This window comes from Phalaenopsis equestris, unplaced genomic scaffold (genome assembly GCF_001263595.1).
Source record: "Phalaenopsis equestris unplaced genomic scaffold, ASM126359v1 Scaffold000606, whole genome shotgun sequence".
NCBI classification, from domain to species: Eukaryota; Viridiplantae; Streptophyta; class Magnoliopsida; order Asparagales; family Orchidaceae; genus Phalaenopsis; species Phalaenopsis equestris.
The window spans coordinates 1,238,199-1,252,558 of record NW_018165046.1 but is presented as its reverse complement, the minus strand read 5'-3'; the positions used below and the strand labels follow the sequence as shown (position 1 = coordinate 1,252,558).

Below are 14,360 nucleotides of genomic sequence, written 5' to 3'. Positions count from 1 at the left end.
CTAAAATTTGCTCTTCGAAGCAACGAGATTATGACGTACAGAAACGGAACCTCTGAAACTCTCATCTTTCCACCCTGCTCCTTCGATTGACTGCATCAATCACAATCATGGGATCATAGCATACAAAGTCATTCGAGACTTCATCATTATCCTCCTTCTGCCTCAGACCTCCTTCGATCCACCACCGTAACAACTGCCTTTATGGGTGTAAACGAGTTGGATCGTTTGTAAAATTGTGAGCTAGAACCTGAGCTGAGTTTGAGCTCGGCTTGTAGTGGCAGGAACTGGCTTGCGAGCTGCCTTGCAAGCTCTAACTAAAAATTCAATTTTACATGAGCTCACTGGAGAATATGTTAGTGGGCAGAGAAGTAGAAGAATGCAACAATAACTCAAATCTACGAACTTTCATCCCAATAATAGGTTTTAATGCGGGGGGATGCAATAAATTTGTACTAATTTAAGAGTATCCATGTAATATTAAAGTTAGGAGATATAAAAATTAATAATAATTATATGGTATAATATACATGTAAATTTTCACCATAAATTTTTTTAAATTAATTATTTAATTGGGTAGTAACTTAAGATATATTAGTCATTTATTAAATTTAAAAAAAATTAATTAGAGTTTATTTTTAATGTATAATATATTTATTATTACTTATTAATTAAATAATTATGTATACATTTATTTAGTTATACTTAAATTGCCAAGTTTTTTATTACTTACTAATTATTAATCAGTGAAATTAATAAAAAACTTGCCTACTTCTCCCGCCCAAAACCATCGTCTTCGTGATCGGAACCCTCGCGATCACAACTAGCTGGGAAGGGGTGGCGGCGTCCAAAGTCCTCCGAAATTCCCATGTCTCTCCTCCTTCCGCTCCGCTCGCTCCTACCCGAAACCATTAAGGAAGGTAACCTTGCTCTCTCTCCCCCTTCCTCTCACCGCCTTCGCGCTCTTCAGCTTCTCTAAATTCCGTAAATCCGTCTTCCAGCGGGATTTCATGGATTTTGGGCAAGTTGGAAGAAACTCGAGATTTAAGAAACTGTAGGATTTAATGATGTCATTTATAGTGTTGGGCAAGATTTTTGTTAAATCATGCTCCCAAACAATTCCTCAGAAACATTACTGGTTAAGTGTTCAATTGAATGACACAGGAAGGTTGGAGTAATGATTTATTTGCATGAAAGCTGCATATTAGATGCATGGGTGTTTTGAATAGTTTTCTTTTTCTTTTTATATTATGATAAACTTATTTATAGAGCAGATGTGATGAAAGTTTAGTCTCCGAATTTTGATTAGTTAAAATTTATAGAACTTCAATTGATCTTCATTTACAAGTTTTGACTAAATGTTCTTTCATGCCTGTGCACATATTTGATAATGATGTTCTAGCGAGACTATTACCTAGTATTGATGGAATTTAATATAATCAGAACCGTTTTAATTGTAGTAATCTAATAGTTGATTATTTTTGGAAGCTAATAATAGAATTATATGCATAGAATTTTTAGAACTGTCAATGCTGGCCTCAAATTCAGATGAAAAGGATTGAGGATATTTTTAAGATCGCTGGTTTGTGCGCCCATTAAAAAAAAATATCCCTCTGCCTATCATTAGAGATGGAATTTATGGAGCCAATGACATGCGAAGAAGAAGAGAGTTTTGAATGACTTGTGAATTCAAGTAAATTTATCCATTGCCAAAATTTATTAAATTTGAGATTTAAGGTAAAACAAAGAAAAAATAAGATTCAAGATTCTATTAGATTTAAAGTTGTAAATTTTGTTGTTTGGCGGGATTTTGTTTAAGTCCGGCTATCAAGCACCCCCTTAAGTCAAATGAGATGTAGGATTTCATTCAACTAAAATTGATTACATATATAAAGCTAAATTTGATAATTTTTGAAGCAGTTAAATTTGAAAAATCATTTGGCCCGACAAATAATAAATCTGAGTTAATTTGGATGAATTTTTTGACTATTTTTTAGGATAAAGTTTTTCGTTTAAATATAATTTTAATATTAATTATTGATAATTAAACTTCTATAAAAACATTATAATTATTTTTTAATCAGTAAATTATTATTTAACTTAAAATAGTAACTTTTACGTAATCATGAAATCACAAATAATACATTTTTTAATCAATATATTAATTAATTTACATGTATTATTAAGATTAATTTTAATTTTAATTAATATGTAGTCTATTATCATTTTTAATTTTATTAACCATTGATGTCCATCTGGAAATTCTAGTAAATCACACTATTTGATAAAATAATTTTAATTAACTGTTAATTAATAATTTATTAAATTGTTGACATGTAATAATTTTATTAAATTAAATTTTATCATAAATACTAATTTTAATTATTTATAAATAATATTTTGATTATTTTTTGTTAATTATAATTTAACTCTTACTATATCACCTTCTTTCCTACTCAAATTTAACTAAGAAAAAATCTTATTTAAGAATTGTATAATAATCTATAAATTTAATTAATATAAACTTTTTTTAATAAATAAAATCACAAATTGTAATAATTTACTTAAATTTTTTTTATTAGTTATTGCTAATTCTTAAAATTAACTAAAAAATTACAATTATACAATAAAGGTTGAAACTTGCATATTCTTCCCAATGATGTCCTACTGAAGGCGTCCAAAATTTCATCCTCTATCTAACCATTTCACTTTAACTAGCGGTGTAAAAATTGACCCGATACATCAATTACAAAATATTTATAAAAAAAAATTTGTAAGTTGTGATAGGTGCATGCTACTGAAGGCGTCCAAAATTCCATCCTCTATCTAACCATTTCACTTCAACTAGCGGTGTAAAAATTGACCCGATACATCAATTTAACTTGAACCCAATTTGAAAAAATTTGGTTCGGGTTGTCTCGATTAATTTTTGGGTCTATTTAGGGTAAAAAACCCCAAAACTTTTAATTTTTTAAATTTAGATTTATGCTGATTTGCCAACTTGAATTTGACTCACTGAATCTTGAAATTACTTATATATATCAATTTTCTTAAAAATAGAAAGTTTATTGATTTTTTACGATTAAAGAATATTCCAAATATGTGTAATATTCAATAAGTTTAACTTCTATGACCTTCTTGCCTAACTCTCGCCTATTAGTTTGAGTTCAAATTTGAAAGAAATTGATTATGATTTGCTTGTTGACTTGGTGTTTTTCTTATATGCATTAATGCTTCAATTTATTACGTGGAACTCCAATGAAAAAAGACAATGTGGATAATGATCATTCAATAAAAGAAGTTGCGTCATTACTATTCAACCCTTGATGAATTCTGGCTAAGCCTTCTAAACTTGAATCTTTCTTTCGTTTACTTCAATGTCGAGTCTTACTTTTAAAATATTGGTTAAATTATTAATTGGTCTTTTTGCACTTTTTTCGAGTTATTTTTTTGTCTAAGTTGAAATATTGTTTGTTTTATTATTAAAATTAGTTATTTCACCATTATATTTAAACCTCAATATTTTTTGTTCCTTGATTGATTATTTCTTATGATAGGAGATGGTTGAGGAGTACTTGAAAGAGATCATCAACCACAGCGCAAAAAAGCTATAGAGGTAGTATTTTTCACTTTTCTTATGTATGATTTATGATGTTTGCTAACATTAGATCTCTTATTAATATAGAAATAATAAATGCACAAATCATTCATTTGTACACATACATACACATGTAAGCATATACTTACATATGTATATCCTTGCTAACACAATTTTTAGATAATGTTATTTCCTCATTGGACTTGACAACGCAGTTGTTGATAGGTTCTCTGGGGTGGTTGACAACCCATGTTGAAGATTTTCATAGCTTAATTACATCAGATGGAAGTGATTGTGATGAACTATAATCTTTTTGAAACCTTTTTTTTTAATGTAATTGTTAGTATTTATTTTCATCTTTGTTTACACAAAAATAAAAATTTGCACCTGTAAAAGAGAAGCATAAAATTTAGTGTTTCTAAGACGAGAATGCTTGGATGATGTGTGACTTTACACTTAGAGGCGAAATGTTAAGCATATTTGTTCGTGAAAGGGTTATAGTAGCTCTAGTGGCAGACAAGATTAGAGAGGTCACCTTAGAGGGTTTGGTCACACTAAATGTCGAATATCTGATGACCTAGTTAGAGTAGATGCTTTAGATTTGGCTCATGCTAAGAAGAGTAGAGGTAAATTTGGAAAGACTTGGGCATGTTTTATAAAAATATTCTTAATTTCTTAGAATTAAATGAAAATATGACACTTAATTGTATACCATGGAGAAAAAAAGATTCATGCAGCCGACCCCACTTAATGGGATAAAGGCTTGTTATTTGTTGATCTATCTCATCAATTATTTGATGGAAGTAAAATCATGTTTGTGTTTTGCTTGTTAAATAAATAAGCTTGTAAAAACAATCTAAATTAGAGCTAATTATCATGGTGAACAAAAATGAGTTTTTTTTTTCACTTCCTACTTGTGGGGGAAGTGATTATGTGGATATTCTTTCTATGAGCTAATTACCATTGTGAGTTGAGTCGTTATTCATGGTTTTCAACATTTTTTTAGGTAAAATGCAGTTTTGTGCTGTGGTACGCAATCAAGTTTTTTTAGGAAGGTTATATAAGCGGATTTGCTTTATAGTGTTTTTTTAGCAGGTGTTTGTTGACTATTTCTCTTCTATTTTTCATCTTGTTCTCTGTTGAGTATCCAACTCTACTAAGAATGCATTATTGTATATTTTTATTAAAATAAAAATTACTTACTACAATGAATTTATTTTTTCTATTGATTTTGCTCATGTTGTTTATGCTCATGTACTTTGCCATTTTAATACTTTAGTCTCGAAATTGTTGGCATGAATCAAGATAATTTTGTTTTTAGAAAATATTAAATATCAGTTAATTGATGCTCCAACTTTTTATTTTAGCATTAACTCTATACATAGATTTGCTGAAACTTTCTATTAAGTTGCCTCTTGAAAGAGTCATGTCTATCTAATGTTGTAGTTATCTCTTGTCTCTGAAATTAAGGTAACAATATTATAATTAAAATTGAATTGCGTATGTTTGTTGCATTTTTCTTTTGTTAGTTTATTATTGCTAGTTATTGGTGCACAATTTGCATCAATTTGCTAATGCATGATAGGCAGGTTTTATGGAACATTATCAACGTTTATTTCTACTAATTTTTGCCTATTGCTTTTCAACCATTCTTTTTTTGGCCTTTTTTTCACTCTCATGGCTGCGGCGCAAGGTAAAACATTTATATTATAATTTATCACACCAATATGCTTGGTAGGCATATTTTTATTTATTCATTATTAATAAAATCATGTAAAGTTCGTTGATGGTATTGATTTTTTTTCATATCTTAAACCTTGTTTGTTATATATGTTTGTACAACACACATTTGGATCCTTTGAGCGAACTCTCTCTTTGCAATGCAGTGGAGAGAAGATCATGGCGCGCTTTGATTTTGCTTCTCACATGTATATAAGCTTACCTGCGGTAATCATTCCTCCCCATAAATATATAATTTTTGTCTCCTTACAAAGCTATTTATATATTGAAAAGTTATTTATCATATATATACAAATCCCAAAATAATAATTTTTGCTTGAATGTTTTTTTCTTATACTCAATTATCTTTTCAGGTTATAATAGTTATTGGTATTGTCATTATTTCTACATCGGTTCTCATAACTCAACATACCGAAGTTCTCTCAGAGCGTGATTTTAGCATTACTCAGCTAATGTTAACAGACCATCTTAAAGAGCGAGCTGTTCACTTTTTTCAAGTAAATCTCTCAATTCACAAGGTTGCCAGAGTTATTGGCTCCGTTCTTGATAAGACTTCACTTTCATCTACTACTATTGACAAAAATGTAAACTTTCAGCTAATGCATTTATCTTAAACAGGTATTGCTGCTTTGAAAGATAAACTAATGAAGCTTTTTTCAACTTTCAGGTTGCCTCATCTTTGTTCATGGCATTGAGAATAACTCAAATGGCATCACAAATTTCTTTTGTTAGGTTCAATGAAATTATCTTCTCTTATTTATTTGAAAGAAACCAAACTCGGGTTGTATTCTCTAATTTGGACAATTCTACAGAGCATAGATGGTACACTCAAAAGGTTGATAATCACACAGGAGAACGATATGGTGCTGTACGTTTAGTTCCACCTATTCGTCCGAATGACTCATTATGGTTTTCTGATGCTTTGAAGGGTGTGAGCCGAAGTCCATCGTATGGACATGGATGGGGACATGATAGAGATAATATGTTTTTCTTTACTGCTCCAGTGGATAAATTTACTGTGATTTCTGTTGGCATTAAAGTAAAAGATTTTATTCATTATTTATTTTCCACAAAGCTACATGATGCGCATGCTTTTGTATTGACAAGAGATAGTTTGTATTTTTTTGACGGTAATAATGCAAAAACCCTAAAGGTGATAAATGTGAGTGTCGGCTTGCCCAGGAATGAAATGATTGGTGATTCTTGTAATGGAATTATTAATGCACAATTGTTTTCTCGTTCATCAATCACAAAACAGTTGATGAAAAAGAGCAAAAAAGTTATGCTTAGGTGTGCTTCCATCCATCTTTCTGAAATCATAATGGTATGTTATTAAATATTAAACATGATATTTGGCAGTGCAAAATCTTTGTCCTTTTTTCTTTCAAAAGGTTCTTGCTTTTTTTTGGGGCATTTACATACACAGTAAACAATTCTTATGTACTTACATATCTCACACCTAAACTTCAATTTTTTAAATGCATAACACTCAAATCATTAATATCACACAAAAAATTGCACTACTGCCACTTTTAAAACGTGAAATACACCTTTTCATGCTTAGGTTTGAAGCAACAAAAGGCTGTGTATGTAAATATGTAAGTTTGTGTGAAATATGTAAAAACATAGCATTGTGTGCTAGCTATGCATGCAATTTTCCTTTTTTATGCATATTTTCTATAACTTATGGTTATTGAGTACGACTGTTTCATCTTACAGGTTATAATAATTGCATTTCCTGCGAAGGATTTTATGCTTTCTTTGCAAAAAGTGAAAGTTACGATGGCCTTATTATTGTCTTTTTTTATTCTAATTGCAATTATCGGCAGTTGTATATCTTCGAAGCTTTTTATGAGATTACAAAGACAAAAGACATACGCACTTGCTAATCTTATTAAGCAGAAGGAGGCGACTCAACAAGCTGAAAGAAAAAGTATGAACAAAAGTATAGCTTTTGCAAGTGCTAGTCATGATGTGAGGGCTTCTCTGGCTGGCATTACGGGATTAATTAAAATTTGCTTCGATGAAGTTCCTTGATTCTGATGTGGCTAGAAACTTAGCACAAATGGATTGTTGTGCATCAAAACTATTGGGTGAGCTCTTATAATATTTCATTATTTAATTTGTTGAATTTGCTTTCTAGACTTTGCTCTTCGTCATGATCTTTTAACTTCATGTAAATGAAAAAAAAAAGTAAGATTTTGCTATTTCAATGGCTTTTTGGTTTCATTGAATGTTCTGTGATCATCTTTTTTTTATATATAGATTATTTGATGTTCTTTACAAGTTTCAGGTATTTTGAATTCTGTTCTTGATATAAGCAAAGTGGAAGCAGGAAAAATGCAACTTGAAGAAGTGGAATTTAATATTGCTCAGGCTATTGAAGAATCTGTTGATATTTTCTATGTCGTTGGACTTGCCAAAGGTCTTGAGGTAATATGGGATCCTTGTGATTTCTCAGTTTTGATGTCTTCAAATGTCAGAGGTGATTGCCGACGATTCAAACAAGTTTTGGATAACCTTCTTAGCAATGCCGTAAAGTTTACATCTGAGGGTCATGTTATTGTGCGTGCTTGGGCTAGGAAGGCCAGTCCAAAAAATACCGAGCTCACTTCAATCCAAGAGAGCCATTTTTCTACCATACCATCCTTTTTGTCAAGATGTTGCTGTAATATTGGAAGTGTTTATTCAGATAAAAAACCGCCTGATTCTATTTATCACGGCGAAGGTGACATGGAGTTTATTTTTGAAGTAGATGATAGTGGCATTGGGATCCCAAAAGACAAAAGAGCTTCTATTTTTGAAAACTATGTTCAAGTAAAAGACTCAAACGTAGGATACGAAGGCACTGGCCTGGGTCTTGGAATTGTCCAATCCTATGTAATTTTCCATCTCAGATTCAGTTTCATTATCAATTTTATTTGCAAATAATATACTTTCTATTGTCTAATGCTCTCCAATTCATTTTAATGATTTGCTTATTTTGTTTGATTTTTCATAGGTTCGATTGATGGGTGGGGATATTGGCATTCGAGAAAAGCAACAGGGTGAAAGTGGAAGTTGTTTTATGTTTAATATTTTCATGAAGTCTATTGATGTTTCTTCTAATAATACCGAAGAAGGTTTGAATTCATGCAACATTCCAATATTGAATAGGTTGCATTCACTTTCCTCCAAAACAAGATCAAGGGTGCAATTAGATACTCATGCCGTGGCAAATACGCAACGTATTGTCGATGGAATACAATGCCTACTTGTAATTCGTAGCGCCGAAACAAGACGGATTTTGAAAGATTGGATGAGAAACCTCGGTGTCATGGTAAGCGTAGCTCAGCAACCTGAAAAAATGTATGCCATATTGTTGAAGATGATCCATAATTACAACGTCCATGACAGTGATGATTCGGGCTTACCTTCTAGCGGTGAAGATAGTGAGTTTTCTAGTTCCAAAGATGAGAATAATCATGTTTTGCCACTTAGCCTAAAAGATCTATCAAAGAAAACAAGCTTAAAAGGTTCACTGAAGTATTTGGTGGTTATTCTTGATTTGGGTTTTGGAAATTTCTCTGAAATGCATAACTTCTTAGCCTGTCTCCCAAAAAGTCCCCATTACTTTCGTCAGTATAAAGTTATTTGTTTGACTGATTCGACTGCATCTCGTTCACAAATTCCGTGTGATCTTATGCTACATAAACCCTTACACGGTTCACGTTTTTGTAAGATTTTGGAACTTATGCAAGAATTCAGACAAACAAATGAAGAACTGAAACCAGAGATTGCACAAGAGTCCAACAAAACAAATGAGGTGGAGAAAAGAAATTTGTTGAATTCTGCACACCCTAAACATGATAATTTTGCGATGTTTAAGGACGAAAATGAGAAAAAATCTTTACGTGGCATGAAGATATTACTAGTGGAAGATACACCTTTTTTACGTCAAATTGCATCTGAAATGCTTTCGCGTTCTGGTGCAGCTGTCAAATCCGTTAACAATGGATTTGAAGCGGTGAATGTGGTAAAAATAGATTTACAAGAAATAAGCCATATTTCTGAAGGAAGCTCAAGTCATTTGCCATTTGATTTTATTTTGATGGATTGTGAGGTATTGAACAATTATCCTTCGAAGCATATACACTTGAATTGTTATTATATAACTGAATTGCATTATGCACCACTTTTTTTGTTATTTCTATAGAAAGAAAAATTATGCATTGTGCAAAAAAGAAAAAAAAAAGATTGAAAGCTGTGTGATGTGTTGTAAATACTAATGCAAATCTCTGTTAATATTAATTGTTGTTTTGGCATCGTTAGAACATTTGATTATAGGGAGCTATTTGTGACATTAACCTATGTGATTATGACAGACAATCATTTTCTCTCTTTTCATGTTCATTTTTATATGTTTTTTCATGCGTCCATATATTGTTTGGATGTGCAATGAATCAATGAAGAAATTTATCAGTTCATAATTTTATTTCAAATATGTTATTGTAATCCAAATGCCTATTTGAAGCAATGCATTAGAAAGAACTATTCTTGTATTTTGATACTTAAATTCATATTTGGAATTGTTAAATGAAACTTCTATGATTGCATTTTAACATAACAAGGTGAAAATCTTGGTAGAGTCATATACAACTAAGATATATAAAAAACAGAGCTTATTTAATTAGAAGGATTCCGAAAGCCTTGTAAATTAACATAGAAAATTATTTGTACATGAAATATCATGTTTGTCAAGTTGCCATTTTTTAGTGCTTTAACTGGTGTAGGTTAATTTTAATGCAATGCGAAAACATGAATGATTTCCTAAATAAATTTTCATCGGTGAAGATGTTTGTTCAGCCATTTGAATTAAGTACTAGTATAAATTTTATTTTATCCGTTTACTTTTTGAATTTATTGAATACATATTTTATTTCTTGAATTTTCATTATTCACTTGTGCTTCGTTTGGCTTTTTTTTTTTTTTTAATTTTCTTATGTTTTTGGGTGTCTGTTAGCTTCTGTATCTGAGCTGTTAACATCCTCATTAGAATTTGTCCTTTATTGAACATTCTGTATGCGTATGACACTTAGCATAAATATGGAAGATTTACATACATACCACTCAATTCTTAAAGACTTACATATCTAACACCTAAACTCTAATTTTTACATACTTACCATTCTACCTATGCATGAAAATGTGTATTTCACATTTTTTAAGGTAAAGTGGTTATATTTTTTATGTGATATGAGAGATTGTAAGGTAGAAAGCAAAGTTTAGGTGTTAGATATGTAAATACATAGGAATTGGGTAGTATGTATGTAAATGCCCCTATAAATAAGCTAGCGTGATGTCTTCTTTATGCCTTTTTTTTTGGACAGCACAATATTGTATAACCATTTTGTATCTCAATTGCGTTCTACAGATGCCTGTCATGGATGGATACGAGGCAACAAAATGTATACGCACAGAAGAAGAGAAATATGGTATCCACATCCCTATCATTGCTCTAAGTGCTCATGCTTCACCTGATGAAGCAAAGAAAACACTTCTCTGTGGAATGGATTTTCATCTGACAAAGCCATTGGATATCAAAAAGTTGCTTGAAGCTATTAAATTGATTTCCCAAAGCTAAACTACACAGGTATGGCGATGGTATTTATGGAACCTGATTAATTTATTATAATGCATCCATATCTTTAGTAGTCGATATTGCTTTAATTTGAAATATTTATCTTGCATGAAAAAGGATACAGTTATAGTATTTATTTTTACCAAGGGCTTTTAAGCACGTTTTTTAAGATCTGAATAGTTTACTTAAAAGAGCTAGTTTAGATAAATTAGCTATATGCAAATATCTTTAAAGGTTCATTTCCTTGATTTGAACTTCTGTTTTGAGTGATTTATTTGGATTGCGCGGTGAAACAATCCTTAAGCACTTGAGAAAAGAACTTATGCAAAGGATTTATTTGTCTATTTATTGCTTTTTCCAAAACACCAGTTGATCAATATTATTCTCTTTGGATATAAGAAACTTCTACGCAAGATTGTATTTTATTGTTTACATGGTTTTAAAAAGCTGATTGAGTCAGACAATTCAATTTGTTTTTAGTTACCTAGGCGTACAACTGGCATCAAATTGATGAAAATCATTTGAATCGACGATTCAAATCACAAATTGGCTAACTGATCCTGGTTATACTGTCACGGATGAACCAAATATAATCTTTTTAGTTACCTTTAATTCTCAATACAATGTTTAAAAATTTTCCTATGATATTATAATTATAAATTATATTAAATTAAATTTATAACTATGGATTTCAAAACTTCAACCCCATTAAAATTAATCTATAACATGCCCCCTTGGCCATATGAGTTACAAGCTCATGTTGCAATGCCCTTATTTTTCTATATAGAAAGTTTAATGCTAATTCTCACTTATGATGTGGTACTAAAAAGCTATTAGTATATTGAAATATAATTTGGGTTGTGATATGAGAAATTGGTCTTGGAATTTGGGTTTTGAGAATTTTAAAGGAACTGCGAGATGCAGGAATATAGTAATCATATTTACTTTTTAATATAAAGTTAATATTTTCATTAATTATTAGAAATTATATTATTATTATAAATTATATTTACATTTATCAATCTTGATTATATATATATATATATATATATATAAATTAATTTTAAATATATTTAATATGTGTTTATCTAAATTTATACAATACATATAATTATATCTTAGATTGTCTTTTATTTAACTTTAAATTTGCAATTATTGGATATATTATTAGTGTTTTAGTTTCAATTATTTTTTTTCACATATTTATAATATAGCATCATTTAAATATAGCAAAATAATTTTAATTTTTGTTATATTTTCTAATTCAGTTTCGATTTAATCTCTGTTGAACCATTGAATTTTAAGCATCTTTTTCTTCTAGTTCAATTTTTGATATGTGTTTCACTAATTTGAGTCTTTTCTAAATAAATAATTAAATATTTTTGCAAACAAAATTGAATTATTTACATTAAACTAATGTATAAATAGAGCGTAATTGTCATAAATAATAATATTATAAGATCACTAGAATAATAGAATATTCACCTTTTTCTTTTTTGTCAAAATCATTGACCTTAGTTTAAATACAAAATAAGCCCATGCTGCCAGATTCAGGTCATTTGAAGCGCTCTTTGTGAGACCATAAATTTTTTTATTTTATTATTTTATGACCCAAGGCATGATGCAAACTTGCTTTTGAAAAGTGATGGAATTGGTACTGATCGGTTCAGGACAGACTGATTCAAGGTTTTCCCATCCCTAAGTGGGCCGACAGCCTTAGTGCATTCTTATTGCTTTGTATAGGAATTATAATTAGGGTTATTTTTTTTAGTATAAATATTGTGCTTAAAACCTTCTATAAAACTTTTGGCTTGATTTAATGTATTGGAGATTGTTTTCTCATTTTTTTTTCTTTTGCAGTGTTGTGTGTTTATCTTGATTGAGAATTGGTGGTGGATTCGTATTGACGTTCTCCTCTTCCTAGTCACTGACCTCTTTTTTTATCTTCATTGTTTATCCTCCAAACAGTAGCCGTCTATCTCCAAACTCCCCTAAATTTTTTTTTTTTAGATTTTACCTAATTTGAGCCTCTTTATAAACACCCCTAAACCAAACTTAGATACTTAAACCTCATTTATAAAACTCTAGATCTGTGTCATTTGGTATCAAAGACGTGCAAATTTTATATCCTTAGACTTTCATTAATCTCAATTCTAATCCATAAATACTTTTAACCTATCTATCTACCCATTCAAATAACCACTCTCCACCATATACCCTCGCTCTCCTACCTTTGACTAACCCCAAAACCACCACCACTTCTTGGCCTAAACCTTCATTGTAGGGGCTCCACCATGCTATTGTCGGCCATTTTTTTTTTTGAAAAAAAGATTTTAAAATTAAAATTTAATGTAATATATATAATGTAATTTTAATTTTGTGAAAATGATATTTTTTTGTTTTGGAAAATAATGAAACCGGATAGACCTCATATATCTAATAGTTTAAATAGCTGAACACGACACCACAAGTGACATATCATCTCAAAAAGATAAGTGTATCACTTGTTAGTAGACTTAACTATCCAAACTTAAAAGTTTATGACTTTATTTTGGTCTGCAAATTTTATAGCCGACAAATTTTTATAGCCGGCAAATTTCCCTATCTAATGCACAGATTAAACAAGGTAGATTAATCTGGGTTCTTAATTCCCTATAGAGGCAAGCCCCTATAGTTAATTACATCTTAGATAACCAAAGTCACCTAAGAAAACTCTCAATAATGATCAGAGGTTCAAGAATTCAACGTTTAAGTTTTCACGATTGTTTATAGGAAAAGTCAAATGGGATAGGTTCAAATAGGATTAGTTATTTCCGGAATTCAAATGAGCAAAAGTAGGAGATGTCGAAGATAGTGAAGAAGATTCAATGACATCTCAAACTAACGTATGGTTTGGATTTACATCTTTGAAAGAGAAATTATATGATGTTTCGTTCTTGCAAATTATTTAGATATTCTGGACTTGTATCTATATTTCATATGTAAATGACCTGAGAAAATATGATGAATTATGTCGTACTAGACGATGACCTCAGAATCCTAAAAAGTTTAGGACTTAAATCGTATGATATAAAATCGTAGAAAATCCTAAAAAATAGTGTATGAGGATTTACGTCGTGCCAGACAAACGACCTCGACGTTCTATAGGTATGTTATTTAAATTTATCGAGGTTCAGTTGAAACTCATCCCTCCATCTTCTGTTGTTAGGGCTGTCAAAACGGCTCGTTGTTTGCGAACAACTTGTGTTCGGCTCGTTAAGAAGCTCGTGTTCGGCTCGTTAATTTTGTTCGATAAGTTAACGAGCCGAACACGAACTAAGATGTGTTCGTTCGTGTTCAGCTCGTTTTGGCTCGAAATACTACTCTTAAAAAAAAATCTAATTGACTACAAAGCTACAAAGATTT

At 30.6% G+C, this 14,360-nt stretch overlaps 2 protein-coding genes across 3 annotated transcripts in view; both read left to right on the top strand.

The window, feature by feature from the left end:
• Window positions 1-797: 797 nt before the first annotated feature.
• LOC110029854 lies at window positions 798-6,222 on the top strand. Of its 2 annotated transcripts, none has more exons than XM_020732315.1 (6): window positions 798-917; window positions 3,555-3,613; window positions 5,482-5,542; window positions 5,689-5,919; window positions 6,003-6,067; window positions 6,148-6,222. In XM_020732315.1, the coding sequence occupies exons 3-6, from the start codon at window positions 5,495-5,497 to the stop codon at window positions 6,152-6,154; spliced, it is 351 nt and encodes a 116-aa protein (XP_020587974.1). In that variant the 5' UTR covers window positions 798-917; window positions 3,555-3,613; window positions 5,482-5,494; the 3' UTR covers window positions 6,155-6,222. The 2 variants fall into 2 exon arrangements, with proteins under 2 accessions (XP_020587974.1, XP_020587973.1); XM_020732314.1 differs by having other exon boundaries at window positions 6,003-6,062; window positions 6,148-6,213.
• LOC110029853 (probable histidine kinase 2) overlaps window positions 6,079-14,360 on the top strand; it is a 19,289-nt gene continuing 11,007 nt past the window's right edge. Inside the window, 6 exon segments of the mRNA XM_020732313.1 lie at window positions 6,079-6,659; window positions 7,055-7,365; window positions 7,367-7,428; window positions 7,629-8,215; window positions 8,337-9,437; window positions 10,749-10,967. Coding sequence (XP_020587972.1) covers window positions 6,318-6,659; window positions 7,055-7,365; window positions 7,367-7,428; window positions 7,629-8,215; window positions 8,337-9,437; window positions 10,749-10,958 — 2,613 coding nt within the window. The 5' untranslated portion in view covers window positions 6,079-6,317 and the 3' untranslated portion in view covers window positions 10,959-10,967.